Consider the following 19,565-nt stretch of genomic DNA (forward strand, 5'->3'; position numbering starts at 1 on the left):
AATCCAAAACATTTAGTACGCCCACAGCTCAATGCGTGGCCCTGGAGTGTCCCATCTCTCTGTTCCCACCTCCTTATCCCCTCTCTCACTTTGCCAAGATAATTCCCCCTCTTCTTTGGGATCTGAGTTCAGTCACCACTCCTCAGGAAAACCTTTCCTGACCTCTCTAACTAGGTCTGATCCTTATGTTTCACTCTTAGGACACTGCACCTCTCATTTATAGCGTTTTTTTTATAGTTGGAATTTTATATTTATTTGATTGTCTCCTTATTAGACCCTTAGCTCCATTAGGGAGCAAGTTTGTCTGGACTCAAAGTCTCATCCCAGCACTTAGGTGCTTGGTACATAACCAGTTTTCAGTGCACAATAATTATTTGTTGAAGGAATGAAGAATTGCAGTATGGTCTGTTGTAGGGTGCTTCAGTTACTGTAGTTTAGATATGGTAGGCTCCTGGAGACATAAAATGGCCCTAATGCCTGTCACTATGAGAATGGTCTCTCTCTCTCTTTTATTTTTTTTGATGTATTGATTCATTTTTTTTGTTTCTGAGTCATAGAGAAATGTCTCTTTTCCTTACAAGTTGCCTATTTATAACTTTCCAGGCTTTAAGAAAGAATACAGTTATGCTCAGCCATCGTGGTTAACAGACTGCTTTACAAAATAAGCAAATTAAGACCAACACTGCCATGATGTCTAATTTAATTTTTTAAATTGATAGAAAGGAATCAGTGAAGTACCTGTCAAAGCATATTGAGAAAATGAATTTTGTGTTGCTTGTTCCATCTGTTTTTTCCTCATGATTTGTTTTCCTATCTTTCTAGCACTCTGATCTACAAATTTGGAAGAACTGAAGAGCTATGGACCTGAGATCACTTCTTAAGTCACATTTTCCTTTTGTTATATTCTGTTTGTAGATAAGTTTTTTATCTCTCAGTACACATTGCCAAATGGAGTAGATTGTACACTAAATGTTTTGTTTCTTTACATTTTTATGTTCCGAGTTTTGAAATAGTTTTATGAAACGTCTTTATTTTTCATTGCGTAGACTGTTAATACTAATATGTATATAATACAAGACTATATGAATTGGATAATGAGTATCAGTTTTTTATTCCTGAGATTTAGAACTTGATCTGTTCCCTGAGCCAGGGTTATATCATCATGTCATTTTAGAAGTAACCACTCTCTCTGGCTGGGCACGGTGGCTCATGCCTGTAATCCCAGAACATTGGGAGGCCGAGGCAGGCGGATTGCTTGAGGTCAGGAGTTTGAGACCAGCCTGGCCAACGTGGCAAAACTCCATCTACTAAAAATACAAAAATTAGCCAGGTGTGGTGGTGTATGCCTGTAATCCCAGCTACCCAGGAGGCTGAGGCAGGAGAATCGCTTGAACCCAGGGGACGGAGGTTGCAGTGAGCTGAGTTTGTGCCACTGCACTCTAGCCTGGGGCACAAAGTGAAACTCAGTCTCAAAAAAAAAAAAAAAAAAACAAACCACTCTCTCTCAGTATCTCTGATTTCTGAAGATGTACTAAAAATACAGCTTTGGCCGGGCGCGGTGGCTCACGCCTGTGATCCCAGCACTTTGGGAGGCCGAGGCAGGCGGATCACCAGGTCAGGAGATCAAGACCATCCTGACTAACACAGTGAAACCCTGTCTCTACTAAAAATACAAAAAATTAGCTGGGCATAGTGGCGAGCACCTGTAGTCCCAGCTACTCGGGAGGCTGAGGCAGTAGAATGGCGTGAACCCAGGAGGCAGAGTTTGCAGTGAGCTGAGATCGCACCACTGCACTCCAGCCTGGGCCACAGAGCGAGACTCTGTCTCAAATAAAAATAAAAATAAAAATAAAATATATATATATATAGCTTCATATATCTGGAATGAGCACTGAGCCATAAAAGGTTTTCAGCAAGTTGTAATTTATTTTGGCCTAAAAATGAGTTTTTTTTGTAAAGGAAAAATGTTTGTTCTTATGTATTGAAGAAGTGTACTTTTATATAATGATTTTTTAAATGCCCAAAGGACTAGTTTGAAAGCTTCTTTTAAAAAGAACTCCTCTAATATGACTTTATGTGAGGAGGGATAATACCTGGTCAAATCAACTCAGTTTTTTATGGTTACTGTAAAAAGACTGTGTAAGGCAGCTCAGCACCATGCTTCTCGTAAAAGCAGCTTAAATTATCCACTGGGATTATCTTTTGGCAGCCTGCCGTTTTCTTATTTTACACAATTCAATAGCAAGTAAGTTTGAGACAATCGCAGTTTAAAAGCATGAACCATTTAACAAAAAGTGGAATAATTAAAGCACTTCCTCCCAAAGGGAATTATCACCTAGTGAAAAATTAGGCGTTTCATCCACTGCAAGTCTCTCTTCACTCTAGCTCTCAAGCTTTGGGTGAATGTTCCTGCAAAATATATCTTCAACTTGAAAGTTCATACTCCAATAAAAAAACTCCTTTTACTGAGTTTGCAGTACTGTATTTGCACTGTTTGTATTCCTCTGGGCCCTTATTGCTACTTTTGATTTCCTTTGTTACACAGATTTTGTGTTGCACTTTTTCTCCAGAGGGGTGTTGTAGAGCCTTGGTTGTATGAATAATAGCAGTGGTAGTGTCCACAGCTCAAATCCAAGCCTGTTTGGCATCACTCCTCTCCTCTCTCTGAGAGGCTTTCTTGTGCACAGAGTATGAAGCAGTTGTGGAGCACTGTGCCTTTGTCAAGATACCATCTTGTTTGATGACGTCTTTCTTTGCTGTTTTTTCTTCAAAATGTTAGTAAGCTCTGTCATGCTTCTAGCAAATTGTAAGACGAATTACTTGTTTCCACCTCATAACCTGTTGCAATAAATATTACTTCTCATACAGTTTAATATTGTTGTTTGTTGGAGAAAATGAACCATAAACATTGATTTGCTGTTCAGTTTTCAATTATTCAAGTATACACAAATAATGCAATTATGTTTATAAAATAAGAAATAGACTTGTAAAATGCTCATGTGAAGTTTGTTGAAGGTTTCCCTGAAGACTGACTGGAAATGGTAGCTTTTTTTTTCTATTTCTCACTGTGCCATGAATTTTTCTTTCCTTTTTTTTTTTTTTTTTTTTTGAAAGACAAGATCTCACTCTGTTGCGTAGGCTGGAGTGCAGTGGTGCAATCACAGCTCACTGCACCTTCAAACGCTAGGGCTCAAGCAATCCTCTCACCTCAGCTTTCCAAGTAGCTGGGACCACAGGTGTGTGTCATCACGCCTGATTAATTAAAAAAATGTTTTGGGAGGCCGAGGTGGGCGGATCACGAGGTCCAGGAGATGGAGACTATCCTGATTAACACAGTGAAACCCCGTCTCTACTAAAAATACAAAAAAATTAGCTGGGCGTGGTGGTGAGTGCCTGTAGTTCTAGCTACTTGGGGGGCTGAGGCAAGAGAATGGCGTGAACCCGGGAGGCGTAGCTTCCAGCGAGCCAAAATCGCGCCACTGTACTCCAGCCTGGGTGACAGAGTGAGACTCCATCAAAAAAAAAAAAAAAAAAAAACAAGAAGTTGTTTTTTGTAGAGACGGGGGTCTCACTATACTGTTCTGGGTGAACTCCTGGTCTCAACACATCCACCTACCTCAACTTCACAAAGTGCTAGGATGACAGGCATGAGCCACCACGCCCAGCCCTGAATTTGTTTTTTAGTTGTGAGCAAATCACTTAATTTTCTGTTTCCTCATTTTAAAAAAAGAGATAATGTGGTTGGGCGTTGGGGCTCACGCCTATACTGTAATCCCAGCACTTTGGGAGGCCAAGGCAGGCAGATCATGAGATCAGGAGTTTGAGACCAGCCTGGCCAACATACTGAAACCCAGTCTCTGCTAAAAATACAACAAATTAGGCAGGCATGGTGGTGCACGCCTGTAATCCCAGCTACTCGGGAGGCTGAGGCAGGGAGAATTGCTTGAACCTGGAAGGCGGAGGTTGCAGTGAGCCAAGATTGCGCCACTGCACTCCAGCCTGGGCAACAAAGCAAGACTCTGTCTAAAAAATTAATAATAATAATCAAAGAGATAATATTAGTATCCACTCTTAGAAATATTGTGAGTTAGAAAGGACAGCATCTTTGGTAATCATCTACAAATGCATGTGATTCTCTTACTAAAGTTCTCAAGCTGTCACATAGGTTCAGTGGTCATTGAATCTGAGTGTCTTTTGTGTGTGGACCAGTATTATCAGAGTATTCCATTTTATTGCTCTAAGTTCCTTGTATTTCTTGTGCTGTTGCCACTGAGTAAAAACCCAGAGGCTGTATTTTTCCATTATATATATGTGTGTATATACACAAGACATTGACTTGCATCAACATAATGAAATTGGAAGACTGAAAGATTGATGATATCAAGCCATATAATTGGCCCCTTGAGCAAGAGCCCCCAGAGGGTTTGACATGTGTGCATTGAACTCATGATGTCTACATTTTTCCCTGGTGGAAGGGTTTTCAGTAACAACATTAACTCAGGAGCCTTTGTTTTCATTGTTCTTTTTTATGGAGTCCTTTTTACAGTGTCTCACTCTTGCCCAGGCTGGAACGCTATGGCGTGATTATAGCTCACTACTGCCTTGAACTCCTTGGCTCAAGCAGTCCTTCCCTCAGCCTACTGAGTAGGTAGGACTATAGGTGTGCACCACCACACTCAGCTCTCCTTTTTAGATTTAATTGCACCTTTCCCAAGTTGTTTGTAGAACACTGGTGCCCCTGAAGGTGTACCTGAGAAAAGGTGTGTGTGTCAGAGAAGCTTGGGAAACCCTGGGCTGAACTAGGTCTAAACATGTTTTTTCTTTACTTCTTGATTTTTTTTTTTTCCAGAGGGAGCTTTGCTCTTGTTCCCCAGGCTGGAGTGCAGTGGTACGATCTCGGCTCACTGCAGCCTCTGTCTCCTGGGTTCAAGTGATTCTTGTGCCTCAGCCTCCCAAGTAGCTGGGGTTACAGGTGTGCACCATTATACCCAGCTAATTTTTGTATTTTTAGTAGACACATGATTTTACCATGTTGGTCTCAAATTTCTGACCTCAGGTGATCCACCCGCCTCGGCCTCCCAAAGTGCTGGGATTACAGGAGTGAGCCACTGCACCCCACCTTCTTGCTTAGTTTTTTTTAGAGAGCCATCTTGGCTGTATTGCCCAGGCTGGCCTTGAACTCCTGAGCTCAAGTGATCCTCCTGCCTCAGCCTCCTGAATAGCTGGGACTAGAGGTGCAAACCACCACACTAGGCCCCAAAACACCTTTTTAAAATTCTGTTAAGTTCTTTCCTTAGAGTTTTTTTGAAGTGTGCATTGTATGTCTTTAGGAAGAAGGTATCAATTATATGGTGTTTTCTATTATTGAGACTTGGAAATTTATCTCCTGGAACATGTTGAAAAATGTAATTTGGGGCCAGGCCTGTACTCCCAGTACTTTGGGAGGCCGAGGCGGGCAGATTACTTGAGGTCAGGAATTCGAGATCAGCCTGGCCAACATGGTGAAACCCGTCTCTACTAAAAATACAGAAAATTAGCTAAGTGTGGTGGCACATGCCTGTAATCCCAGCTACTCGGAAGGCTGAGGCAGGAGAATTGCTTGAACCCAGGAGGCAGAGGCTGCAGTGAGCTGAGATCACACCACTGCACTCCAGTGTGGGCAACAGAGCAAGACTCTGTTTCAAAAAAAAAAAAAAAAGCAAAAAAGAAAAATGTAATTTGGGGAAACTGCTGCTATGGTGGCTTTAGAATAGAACACAGGGAATTAACAAAGGAGAGGAAAATGTTTAGGTGTGGGCATGGCTGACTTTGGGAAAAGCCTGTGGCCAGCTTGATTATGTGGAATAAAAATGGTGGGAGGAGGGCACAGTAGGAAGAATTCTTCCAGTTGCGTTGTTACTAGACGATTCTGGTTTGGGCGCTGGGATTCTTGGAGGCCTATGGATTTAAGTTTAGGTTGGTTTACTTCTCCCTTATTCCCTTATTCTGGCACTGCCACTTATTAGCTATGTGACTGCAAGACTGTTTCCCTGTCTGTAAGTATGAGAATTAATCTGAGGAAATGCTTAACATAGTTCTGGAAATAGTAAGTGATCCACACAAGTAGGCTATTTTTTTCTTTTTTTGAGACGGAGCCTCACTCTGTCATCCAGGCTGGAGTGCAGTGGCCCACTGCAACCTTAGCCTCCTGGGTTCAAGCCATTCTCGTGCCTCGGCCTCCCAAGTAACTGGGATTATAGGCACGTGCCACCATGTCCAGCTAATTGTTTTTGTATTTTTAGTAGAGATGGGTTTTTGCCATGTTGGCCAGGCTGGTCTCGAACTTCTGACCTCAAGAGATCTGCCAGCCTCAGCCTTCCAAAGTGCAGGGAATTACAGGTACCGTGCCTGGCATTTCTTATGACTTGAAGGGATGTTTCCTTTCTCATCTGATGACTTTTTAGCTTTTTGCCACAAGGTGGCATGCCATGCTAAGAAAAACAAGACTTCCAAGTTTAGAGCCTGCCAGAGGTTTTTTTTGTAGCACTTTTATCACAGCTTAAGTAATTTTATGTAGGGTTTTGGATAACAGTAAATGCCTCTTCAATTCTTTTAGCTGCGGCAAATAGGATATTTTAAATTTGTTTGAGTAAGTATGGCAGGACAGGCTGCCTAGACCTTCATGGATTATGCCAGTGTAGAGAGCGCTGGGGTCTTTGATTTGGGGAGCATGTTGACCTCTTCCCCACCCCAGAGGTCTAGACATAAAACCAGAGAGCTCTCCAAAAAGGATGTAAATTGTGCTCTTTTCCAGCAGCAGTTTCTGGGTTTTTTTTGTTTGTTTTGTTTTTTGGGTTTTTTTTTTTTGAGACTGGGTCTCAGACTCTGTCACCCTCCGCCTCCCAGGCTCAAGCAATCCTCCCACCTCAGCCTTCCAAGTAGCTCAGACTACAGGTTCATGCCACTATATCCTGGCTAATTGTTAATGTTTTGTAAAGATGGGGTTTCACCATGTTACCCAGGCTGGTCTCGAACTCCTGGGCTCAAAGGATCTGCCTACCTCAGCCTCCTAAAGTGCTGGGATTACAGGTATGAGCCACTGCACCCAGCCAGCAGTTTATTTTCTTTTCTTTCTTTTCTTTTCTTTCTTTTCTTTCTCTTTCTTTTCTTTCTCTTTCTTTTCTTTCTTTCTTTTCTTCCTTTTCTTTCTTTTCTTTCCTTCCTTTTCTTTCTTTTCTTTCTTTCTTTCGAGATGGAGTCTCACTATTTTAAACCCAGGCTGGAGTGCAGTGGCTTTCACAGGCATGATCGTTGCACACTTCGACCTGGAACTGCTGAGCTCAAGTGACCCTCCAGCCTCAGCCTCCCAAGTAGCTGGGACTATAGTACAGGTCTGTACTCCAACAGTTTCTACTTCTGGTGCCAAAATCATGATTCAGTATGATCAATGTACTTCTCTCCCACCATGGAAGTTGGGAGTTTAGAAATTAACTTTTTTTTTTTTTTTTTTTTCGAGACAGGGTCTGGCTCTGTCACTCAGGCTGGAGTGCAGTGGTGTGAGCTCGGCTCACTGCAACCTCTGTCTGCTAGGCTCAGGAGATCCTCTCACCTCAGCCTCCTGAGTAGCTTAGACTACAGACGCATGCCTCCACGCCTGGCTAATTGTATTTTCTGTAGAGACAGGGTTTCACCACGTTGCCCAGATTGGTCTGGAGCTCCTGAGCTCAAGCGATCTGCTCACCTCAACCTCCCAAAGTGCTAGGATTACAGGCATGAGCCACCGCACCCAGCCTGAGATTAACTTTTTATGCTGAAATTACATCAGACTTACCAGGAGAGTAACAAAAATAGCACAAAGAGGCCAGGCATGGTGGCTCACGCCTATAATCCCAGTGCTTTGGGAGGCCAAGGTGGGCAGATCACCTGAGATCAGGAGTTCAAGACCAGCTCGGCCAACATGGTGAAATCTCATCTCTACTAAAACTACAAAAATTAGCCAGGCGTAGTGGCAGTTGCCTATAATCCCAGCTACTTGGGAGGCTGAGGTAGGAGAATTGCTTGAACCCAGGAGGTGGAAGTTGCAGTGAGCCAAGACCCCGCCATTGCACTCCAGCCTGGGCAACAGAGTGAAACTCCGTCAACACACACACATACACACAAACACAAATAATTCATGTATAACCTTCAGATTCCCAAAAGTTAACATTTTACTACATTTGCTTTGGTCTGTTATTTTAAATGTTTGGCAGCATGTTGCAGATGTGATGCCTGTTAACTTACCCTTGAATACTGTGTATATTTTCCCCCAAATATAACTGCAATACGATACCAGTAAGAAAATTAACATGGATACAGTACTTTGTGCCTTATTCAGATTTTTCAGATTACCCCTGTAAAGTACTTTATAGTAAAGAAAAAAAACCTCTGTTTTTCCGTGGCAGGATCCAGCCCATGATCACACATTGCATTTAGTTGTCATACCCTGCAGTGTCTCTTGTATTTGGAATGGTTCTTCAGTCTTTGTCTTCTGTGACTAGGCATTTGGAACGTGAGTGGCTTACGTATCAGGGCTACTAGCAGTTGCTGTGTGCCTTTGTGTTCTGTTTAGGTCAACAGCACCGGTGGGGTTGTGCAGTGCACAGCCTACAGGAATGTACTCACAGACCCAACTACTGGTGCTCCACATATTTTACTAGTAGCCTGGGGCTGGCCACTTGAGAAGTGTCTGGATCTGGAGGACACTTGAAGGTACTCACAGTTGTACTAAGGGTCACAGCAAAATTTCAGAAAGGAAACAGTCAAGAAACACATTAGTTTGATTGATTAATTGAATTTTATGCCAGGCAAAATTTTGTACCTGCCCATCTCCAAGGACCTCAGGGTCCTACCTGGACTTACCAGCTCTTTAAGGGTTTGACCCTCTCTTAGGCTTTTCAGGTACAAAAATACTCTTATTACCCACAGAGAATAGATCAGATATTTTTATTCACCTGAATGCAGAAATGAAACAAGTTGAATTAATATTTACAGTTACTATGCATTGTTACTCATACCACTATTTAATTTCAAGGAAAATCATTAATATTGTATGTTGTGGTTTTTTGTTTTGTTTTTTGTTTTTGTTTTTGTTTTGAGACAGAGTCTCTCTCTGTTTGCCCAGGCTGGAGTGCAGTGGCACGATCTTGGCTCACTGCAACCTCTGCCTCCCAGGTTCAAGCAATTCTTATGCCTCAACCTCCTGAGTAGCTGGAGCTACAGGCGTGCGCCATCATGCCTGGCTAATTTTTGCATTTTTAGCAGAGACGGGGTTTCTCCATGTTGGCCAGGCGGGTCTCAAACTCCTGACCTCGAGTGATCTGCCTGCCTCGGCCTCCCAAAGTGCTGGGATTACAGGCGTGAGCCAGCGTGCCTGGCCACGTATCATTTGATGTTTATGTTGTAGCTGGGTATATGGATGTAAAGTAACCCTGAGGATCTGCCTCCCTCCTCTTTTTCTGATAACTGAGGGCCCAGAGAAGCTAATGCTGCCTATATCTCTACAATGGGATTAATTTTTAGGCTATCATTTTTTAGGAATGTCTAGGTGTCGTTCCTAGATCATCTTCCTAGAGCATTGGCAAGTTGCCCTGACCAGAGTCCTCTCCTTAGCAACGGGCAGCTCTGCGGCCCCAGGTCCCAAGTACCCACTCTGACCAGTTTCCATACCCTCCCAAGCGTAGCCGGCTGTTTTCCCTCCCCACAGACTGGAGACAAGGAGGAAAACTCACTTTCATTTCATTCCCATGGGACAGTCCTTGAGTTTCAAGGGAGCCTGGGAGCAGCAGTGAAGGGCAGGGAGGCGTGACTGCATCTCTAGAAAATGCTGGGGTGAAGTCTCACTTCTTACCAAACAGAAGGACAGCTGGGGATGTTCTCATCTCAAATAGAGACTATTTGGCAAACAGCAAATATATTTCGTAGGGCTCTGGGCGCCTCAGAGATGTGACTACATAGTGTGGAAGTTGTCAGAATCAAAATGGATTCACTTGTGCTTAAAACAAACAAAAAACCCTGACAAATAGAACTGGGGAAGGCCATGAAGGATTCTCATGCATAAATGCTTGATAACAAAAATGATCACAAGGCCAGGTGTGGTGGCTCATGCCTGTAATCCCAGCACTTTGGGAGGCCGAGGCAGGCGGATCACTTGAGGTCAGGAGTTCGAGGCCAGCCTGGGCAACATGGCAAAATCCCATGTCTACTAAAAATACAAAAAATTAGCCAGGCATGGTGGCGGGTGCCTGTAGTCCCAGCTACTAAGGAGGCTGACACAGGAGAATTTCTTGAATCTGGGAAGTGGAGGTTGCAGTGAGCTGTGATTACATCACTGCACTCCAGCCTGGGAGACAGAGCAAGACTCTGTCTCTAAATAAATAAATAAATAATGATCACAAAAGACTGCAAAAATCTCAACCTTGCACAAAGCCCTTCACAGCCTTACACAAAAAACACTTTTATGAGGACATCTTCCCAGCAACTGCCTGTCTAACCTTGGAATAGCATCACCCTTGCTATTGATCCTTATAGCCAAGGATAATTATCTTAATGATCTTATCCTCATTTTTCCTTTAAGAACCTTTGTTTTCCTTCACCTGCCTAAATATGCACATAATTTACTGTGGCACACATATTCTCCTCGTAATACCCTATTCCCAAATCAGTATCATTTCCTTTCAGAGAGCCTCTCTCTGTCTGTTGTGGCGCTTCAAAGACATAGTGACCATAGTGACTATGCAGGCTGCTTTAAATGTTATGTACCGAGAAGTCCTTTTTTTTTTTTTTTTTTTTTGAGACAGATTCTTGCTTTGTTGTCCAGGTTGGAGTGCAGTGGTGCCATCTTGGCTCACTGCAACTTCCACCTTGTGGGTTCAACCGATTCTCCTGCCTCAGCCTCATGAGTAGCTGGGATTACAGGCACCTGCCACTGTGCTGGGCTGATTTTTGTATTTTTAGTAGAGACGGGGTTTCACCGTGTTGGCCAGACTGGTCTTGAACTCCTGACCTCAGGTGATCTGCTCACCTGAGCCTCCCCAAATGCTGTGATTACAGGTGTAAGCCACCATGCCTGGCCAGAAGTCCATTTTATGTGATTTAAACACTATGGACAGAGACATGATTTTATTTTTATATTATTATTATTTTTTGAGACAGAGTCTCGCTCTGTCACCCAGGTAGAAGGCAGTGGTGCAATCTCAGCTCACTGCAACCTCTGCCTCCCAGGTTCAAGCGATTCTCCTGCCTCAGCCTCCTGAGTAGCTGGGATTACAGGCATGTACCACCACACTTGGCTAATTTTTGTATTTTTAATAGAGACGGGGTTTCACCATGTTGGTCAGGCTGGTCTCGAACTCGTGACCTCGTGATCCCTCCTCCCTCAGCCTCCCAAAGGGCTGGGATTACAAGCGTGAGCCACCGCACTGGACTATTTTATTTTATTATTATTTTTGAGACAGAGTCTCGCTCTGTCGCCAGGCGTGCAGTGGCACGATCTCTGCTCACTGCAACCTCTGCCTTCCAGGTTCAAGCAATTCTCCTGCCTCAGTCTCCCAAGTAGCTGGGACTAGAGGCGCATGCCGCCATGCCCGGCTATTTTTTTTTTTTTTTTTTTTTTTTTGTATTTTAGTAGAGACAGGGTTTCACCATGTTGCCCAGGCTGGTCTCGAACTCCTGAGCTCAGGCAATCCACCCTCCTCGGCCTCCCAAAGTGCTAGGATTACAGGCATGAGCCACCGCGCCTGGCCAGAGATGTGATTTTTAAAAGATATAAATGTCACAGAGGCAGATGACCTAAGCCTTGGCCTTGACTAGTGTATTAATCCCATCAATTAGTTATTTATTTTACTAAGGATAATGAGGCATTTCATTTCAGAAAATACTATTTAAGGCTGGGCACAGTGGCTCACATCTATAATTCCAGCACTTTGGGAGGCTGAGGTGGGCGGATCACCTGAGGTGAGAGGTTTGAGACCAGCCTGACCAGCATGGTGAAACCCCATCTCTACTAAAAATACAAAAATTAGCTGGGCATGGTGGCGAGCATCTGTAATCCCAGCTACTCTGGAGGCTGAGGCACAAAAATCGCTTGAACCCAGAAGGCGGAGGTTGCAGTGAACTGAGATCGTGCCACTGCGCTCCAGCCTGGGCAACAGGGTGAGACTCTGTCTCTGAATAAATAAATAAATAAATAAATAAATAAATAAATAAATAAATAAATGGGGTGGCACAGACGCACTTACTCTAACAGAGTTGATCTGCCCTCTGTCCTGCTGGGCTCAAACTCTTTCCTGTTCTCTTTCTGCTATGGAAGTATCCTCCACTCCTCACTGGGCGCCATCCTGCTGCCCAACAGAAGAAGCTCTTGTCTCCGATTTCCTGAATGGTCTAAGGTAAGTCTTTACAATTCCTGTCTACGACCTCTTCCTCCAAACTTGTCTACTTAAGGTGCACCTAATGCATACAACAGATGCTTCACAGGGAGACTTGCATGCATGGGGTGGGAGTGGGCCCTGTTTGTCTAACTCTTGCCACCGCAGACAGCATGGCACACAATACTTAGAGAGTTAGCCACTTTCGGCCGGGCGCGGTGGCTCAAGCCTGTAATCCCAGCACTTTGGGAGGCCGAGACAGGCGGATCACGAGGTCAGGAGATCGAGACCATCCTGGCTAACACGGTGAAACCCCGTCTCTACTAAAAAATACAAAAAACTAGCCGGGCGAGGTGGCGGGCGCCTGTAGTCCCAGCTACTCGGGAGGCTGAGGCAGGAGAATGGTCTAAACCCGGGAGGCGGAGCTTGCAGTGAGCTGAGATCCGGCCACTGCACCCCAGCCTGGGCGACAGAGCAAGACTCCGTCTCAAAAAAAAAAAAAAAAAAAAAGAGAGCCACTTTCTCCGGATGCGGTGGCTCACGCCTGTAATCTCAACCTTTGGGAGGCCAGTGCAGGTAGATCACAAGGCCAGGAGTTCGAGAACAGCCTGGCCAATATGGTGAAACCTCATCTCTACTGAAAATACAAAAATTAGCCGGGTATAGTGGCGCACGCCTGTAATGCCAGCTATTCAGGAGTCTGAGGCAGGAGAATTGCTTGAATCTGGGAGGTGGAGGTTGTAGTGAGCCAAGATCGTGCCACTGCACTCCAGCCTGGGCGACAGAGTGAGACTGTCTCAAAAAAAGAAAAAAAAAAAAGCCACTTTCTTACCAGCAGTACAGGGCCCCGACAGAGGAAGAGAAGGTGGCTCCATCGACTAGTGCTAGAAGCTGCATAAAGCTCCAGTCAGTGTCACCTCTTCCCATTGTCAAGACAGGGCTGCCGGCAGAGCTTCTTCCTAAAGCAGCATGATGGCAGCTGTGGCCCTCTGCGTGGGAGATGGGATGAATCTACACATCCATTTCCCACATGGAAAGAGTTATATGAATGGATTTTTATGTTTTATTTATTTTTATTCTTATTATTTTTGAGACAGTCTCGCTGTGTCGCCAGGCTGGAGTACAGTGGTGCGACCTCAGCTCACTGCAACCTCCGCCTCCTGGGTTCAACCAATTCTCCTGCCTCAGCATCCCAAGAAGCTGGGTCTACAGGTGCGCACTACCACACCCAGCTAATTTTTGTATTTTTAGTAGAGACGGGGTTTCACCATGTTGGTCAGGATGGTCTCGATCTCTTGACCTCGTTATCCACCTGCCTTGGCCTCCCGAAGTGCTGGGAATACAGGTATGAGCCACCATGCCCGGCCTATTTTTTATTTTTTTGAGATGGAGTCTCACTCTGTCGCCCAGGCTGGAGTGCAGTGGCACAATCTCGGCTCACTGCAACCTGCCAGGCTCAAGCAATTCCCCTGCCTCAGCCTCCCATGTAGCTGGGATTACAGGGGCCTGCCACCACACTCAGCTAATTTTTGTGCTTTTAGTAGAGATGGGGTTTCACCATGTTGGCCAAGCTGGTCTCGAACACCTGACCTCAGGTGATCCGCCTGCCTCAGCCTCCCAAAGTGCTGGGATTACAGGTGTGAGCCACTGCGCCCAGCCTATAAATGGATTTTAAATACATATCCTTTGAACAACAGAGCCCAACAATACTGACAGATGACTTGCGTGCTCAGTGGCTACTACTACTGATTAATCAGTTAATTATCTTTATTGCCCACAAACGCCTGCCTTGGTCAACACAGTGTGACTTGTCACATATAAATGAAGTGCTAATGTGCCTTCTGCAAATCCCCCTTATAACTTTTGTATTTTTGAGACAGGGTCTCTCTTGCTCTGTTGCCAAGGCTGGAATGTAGTGGTGCAATCATTGCTCACTGCAACCTTGAACTCCTAGGCTCAAATGATCCTCTGGTCTCAGCCTCCTGAGTAGCTAGGACTAGAGGTGTGCACCACCACGACTAGCTAATTTTTTATTTTTTGTGAAAACAAGGTCTCACTATGTTGCCCAGGCTGTTCTCAAACTCCTGGCCTCAAGCGATCCTCCCATCTTGACCTCCCAAAGTGCTGGGATTACAGGCGTGAGCCACCATGCCCAGCTTTTTTTTTTTTTTTTTTTTTTTTTTAAGATAGGGTCTCACTCTGTCTCCCACGCTGGAGTGCAGTGGCATCATTTTGGCTCATGGTAACCTCTGCCTTCCAGGCTAAGGCATCCTCCCACTTTAGCCTCCCAAGTAGCTGGGACTACAGGTACATGTCATCACAGCTGGCTAAGTTTTATATTTTTCATAGAGACCGGGGTTTCGCCATGTTGCCCAGGCTGGTCTAGAACTCCTGGCCTCCAGTGATCCACCCACCTCAGCCTCCCAAAGTGTTGGGATTACAGGCATGAGCCACTGCACTTGGCCCCAGCCTCCTTTATAACCTTTGGAGGATCAAGTAACATCCACAGGAAGTGTTTGCTGAGTTCCCGTGAGGCCTCTGTAGCTCTAGCAGGTGTTATTTAAGAAAAAACAAGTTTAGATTGAGTAATTTTAAAAAGCTGAAACTCTGCAGAAAATAAGCTACAATAAAGAAAAGACTTCACATAGACTTAAAAAAAAACATGTGCTATACAGTCTTTTATTTCTAGTTTAAAAACAAAATCTTAAATTACTAGGAGTATATTTACAGGATTAATTACATTTTAAGCCAGCACACCATGGAAGTACATGAAGGGCCACTCAGTGTCCTTCACTGGGACAGGCTGGGACAGGTTGTGTGACCTGCCCGAGGGGCTCCGGCTCATTTGCTGAAGTTGAGAAGAAGACCACGTCTTCTGACTGCTCAGCCCCAACAATGAAAAAAGTATCAGAGATGTGTCATATCCATTTTGCTAACAAGCAATTACATGACTTTTTAGTGTTTAAGAGAAGCCTTAATTTTCCTGGGATATCTCCATAGAATCATTCTAAAAACTTGTTTCATTTTGAAAATTCTTCAAGAAAAACAAAAAAAGCTTGTCACCCCCATGAGACCCACTGTCTCTCACAAGGCAGGGACAGGCCTTTTAGAGGCAGGAAAAGGGAATACTGGTCTCTGGGAAGTCCAGACAGAACTCCAGCAGCTCCACTGGTTCGACGATCTCTTCCAGGGGGCCAGTGGGCTAGACCCATGCTTTGGTTCAAAGTGTTTGGAGAACATCTTCTTGCTCCTTTTCTGGAAAGGAAATGATGGACACAGAGTCCCAGACGTCATCCTTCGGTGAGCTGTCCTTGTCCAAGACCTCTAAGATGGGCTGGGTTGGGTCCTTTAAATACTTGGGGAGATTGGAAAACAAAATTGTAATGAGTTTACCAGTTCAATACACCAGACCTCTGAACTTTAGTTTTTTTTGTTGTGCTTTTAAAATTGTTTTGTTTGAGACGGAGTCTCACTCTGTCACCTAGGCTAGAGTGCAGTGGTGTGATGTCGGCTCACTGCAACCTCCGCCTCCTGGGTTCAAGTGATTCTCCTGCCTCAGCCTCCTGAGCAGCTGGGACTACAGGCACGCGCCACCACACCTGGCTAATTTTTTGTATTTTTAGTAGAGACGGGGTCTCACCATGTTGGCCAGGCTGGTCTCAAACTCCTCACTGCAAATGACCCAGCCACCTTGGCCTCCCAAAGTACTGGGATTGTAAGTGTGAGCAGCTGCACCTGGCCTACTTTAGTTTTAATTGGTATAGTTGTTATTTTATTAAGGTATAAGTTGATTCTGTCCACCAATGACATAACTTCTTTTTCTTTTTTTTCAACAATGAAACAATTTTTTTTTCTTTTTTTTTTTTTGAGTCAGAGTATCTCTTTCACCCAGGCTGGAGTGCAGTGGCGCAATCTCAGCTCACTGCAACTTCTGCCTCCCAGGTTCAAGCAATCTCCTGCCTCAGCCTCCCAAGTAGCTAGGATTGCAGGCATGCACCACTACGGCCAGCTAATTTTTTTTTTTTTTTTTTTTTTTTTGAGATGGAGTCTTGCTCTGTCGCCAGGCTGGAGTGCAGTGGCGTGATCTCGGCTCACTGCAACCTCCGAATCCCTGGTTCAAGCGATTCTCCTGCCTCCGCCTCCCGAGTAGCTGGGACTACAGGTGCACGCCTGGGTAAGTTTTGTATTTTTAGTAGAGACAGGGTTTCACCATGTTGGCCCGGTGACCTCGTGATCCACGCGCGTCGGCCTCCCAAAGTGCTGGGATTACAGGCATGAGCCACTGCGCCCGGCCAACAACTTCTAATAGTTGAATACTCCTTACCCCTCATCTCAGTAATAACTTTAATACCCATCCCAGGGCTGACCATGTTAATATGCTGAGAGTGTAAAAGGGCAAAACTCAGGAAGAGCAAGTTTCGTTTTTTGGGTTTTTTTGTCTGATTTTCTGATTAGAAGAAAAGCAAGTTCTTCCTTGCAACCCTCAGTGCAGGCCTGTGGGTTATTAATCTTAAAACATCTCAAATGATAACCTTTCAGCGAAGGAGGGACTGGGGGCTCTTGTTCAGCTGTGATGGGGAAAAAGAGGGCAAGTTCGTAAGCATTGGTCTCAGGCACTCCTCCACCCCTCCCCTCACAACAGCGCGCAGCGCGCAGCAAGCAGAGAATCTGGGAGGGAGGGCCTTAGGCCTTAACATATAAAGGGGTGTTTCCCAGCAATTAATTTCCCTTTTGCTCCCACAGGCTTTAGGCTTAGCCACAGATTCACCAAGTTACCAAGAACCTAGTATGTAGCTCTTGGAAATGCTGAAAGATACTGAAAGACAATAAGCTTGTAGCTGACTGATGGAAAGAGGAACAAAACCAAAACATGTACCCTTGTGAGACCCCAGAATTATAAGTGAAACATGATTCACTGTTGTCATGTAACTCAGAGACCTTTGGTGGATGTTCTTCACGCTTTCCTAGGAAAGTGGACCGACAGGCCTGTGTTTTCTGTTCATTTCTCAGAGGAATGACTCATAGTAAATTCATGTACTAGGGCTCAGCTGGCCATTCTACCAGGAGAGAGAGATCATGACTGCAAGAAAGATTCTGAGACCTGTTAGGAGCTATGATTTGGTGACAGTATTAACCAGGGAGGTTCTAGTAGGGAATCTGTATATTGCCTATGTACCTAAAATACATCGTGACAGATGAAGGAACAAGTGACTAGGGTTCTCTCTGAAAGTGCCGCTGTGTTTCTGTAGACTTGGACCTTATCTAACATCTGTTCACCCTCATGTAACTGAGTAACATTCTGTTTCCAACACCTTTACTCTGGGTTTACCCAAGAATAATGTGAAGCCTCCAGAAGCAAATGCTTTTTATTTAATTTATTTTTATTTTTTGAGATGAAGTTTTGCTGTCACCCAGGCTAAAGTGCTGTGGTGTGATCTTGGCTCACTGTAACTTCCACCTCCTGGTTCAAGTGATTCTCCTGCCTCAGCCTCCTGAGTAGCTGGGATTATAGGCACCCACCATCATGCCTGGCTAATTTTTGTATTTTTGGTAGAGACAGGGTTTCACCATGTTGGCCAGGCTGGTCTCCAGCTCCTGACCTCAGGTGATCCTCCTGTCTTGGCCTCCCAAAGTGCTGGGATTACAGGTGTGGTTCACTACGCCTGGCTGCAAATGCTTTTTAAATGTTCTTTTTTCAGCTCGCCTCTCATACCCAAAATGTCCTGACCATGTCCCTCAGAAGGCCCAGTGGTCTCACAGAGCCTCAGGGGGCTGGGGCTATGCAGGAAAATAAGACTTTCCACAAGACGCACACTGCTGTTCTTTCTCAAGTCCTTCCAAACACTAGCCAATACTCACTGGGCAGTGGCGCATAGGGCCTGGCACTCACAGCTCTGGGGGTTGACTCTGCCTTAGGGCCCTCCTAAGCACCCTGTGGGCCCCAAAGCTCAAGCTCCTGATCACCCTCTCCACCGCCTTCACATCCTCCAGCCAGGCCACTTCCCTGGCGCATTCTCCAGAGAGCAGAGGAGAGCTGCCTGAGAGGGGCCTACTGCCACCTTTTTAGCCAATCCCATGCCATTAAAAAAAAATTAAATTGTGGTAAAATGCACATAACATAAAATGTACCATTATAACTCTTTTTAGGTGTACAGTTCGGTAGTGCCAAGCACATTCACATTGTGCAATCATGACCACCATCCATCTCGAGAACTCTCTACAGCTCCAGAACTGAAACTCTGGCCCCACTCAACACGAACTTCCCGCTTTCCTCCCTCCACTATCGCAACCACCATTCTACTTCCCGTCTTTATGGATTTGATGACTCTGGGGACCTCATTTAAGTGGAAGCATACGGTATCCTTTCGTGACTGTCCTACTCCACTCGGCATAATGTCCTCAAGGTCCATCCACGTGGTGGCATGTGTCACAATCCCCTTCCTTTCTAATGCTGAATGACATTCCATCGTATGGAAAGACCATCCATTGGTTTATCTATTCATCCTTCAACGACACCAGAGTGCTTCCACCTTTTGGCTGCTGTGAATCGAGTCAATATGAACATGGGGTATAAATAACCCCATACAATTTTTAACACAAATCTCTGTGTCCACAGCTTTGCCCACTGCTGCACTCTTAGGGGTTGCCGGGGCAGTGGGGCCCTGTTGTGTCACCATTAAGATGTCTGCGTGGCCAGGCGCAGTGGCTCACGCCTGTAATCCCAGCACTTTGGGAGGCTGAGGTGGGCGGATCACTTGAGGTCAGGAGTTCGAGACCAGTCTGGCCAACACAGCAAAACTCCATCTCTACCAAAAATACAAAAATTAGCAGGCCATGGTGGTGAGCACTTGTAATACCAGCTACTCAGGAGGCTGAGGCGGCACAATCGCTTGAACCTGGGAGACGGAGGCTGCAGTGAGCAGAGATTATACCACAACAGTCCAGCCTGCAACAGAGCAAGACCCTATCTCAAAAAAAAAAAAAAAAAAAGAAATGTGCACACATACCTCTTCTATCTGTAACGGAATGCTTGGTGGAGTGTGAAACCAGTATTTAATCAGGCCTCTGTATTTCAGGACCAGGAAGAAACAGGCCCCTGCCAGCACCGACAGCAACGAAAATGTTCCCACGGAGATCAGGATGACTTGCTGAAGCTCGGTGGAGGCTAAAAAAAGGACACGA

At 45.1% G+C, this 19,565-nt stretch overlaps 2 protein-coding genes across 4 annotated transcripts in view; one reads left to right on the forward strand and one right to left on the reverse strand.

Annotated features, from left to right (window-relative positions):
• TMEM50B (transmembrane protein 50B) overlaps nt 1-5,720 on the forward strand; it is a 33,592-nt gene extending 27,872 nt beyond the window's left edge. For all 3 annotated transcript variants that reach the window (XM_050786003.1, XM_050786006.1, XM_050786004.1), the window contains one exon: nt 823-5,720. In XM_050786003.1, coding sequence (XP_050641960.1) covers nt 823-868 — 46 coding nt within the window. In that variant the 3' untranslated portion in view covers nt 869-5,720. The remainder of the gene's footprint in view (nt 1-822) is intronic.
• Nucleotides 5,721-15,038: 9,318 nt separating this feature from the next.
• The window catches only part of IFNGR2 (interferon gamma receptor 2), a 36,655-nt gene continuing 32,128 nt past the window's right edge, over nt 15,039-19,565 (reverse strand). Inside the window, exons 6-7 of the mRNA XM_050785998.1 lie at nt 19,391-19,548; nt 15,039-15,738 (exon numbers count right to left, since the gene is read on the reverse strand). Coding sequence (XP_050641955.1) covers nt 15,604-15,738; nt 19,391-19,548 — 293 coding nt within the window. The 3' untranslated portion in view covers nt 15,039-15,603. The remainder of the gene's footprint in view (nt 15,739-19,390; nt 19,549-19,565) is intronic.

This window comes from Macaca thibetana, chromosome 3, assembly GCF_024542745.1.
Source record: "Macaca thibetana thibetana isolate TM-01 chromosome 3, ASM2454274v1, whole genome shotgun sequence".
Classification (NCBI taxonomy): Eukaryota; Metazoa; Chordata; class Mammalia; order Primates; family Cercopithecidae; genus Macaca; species Macaca thibetana.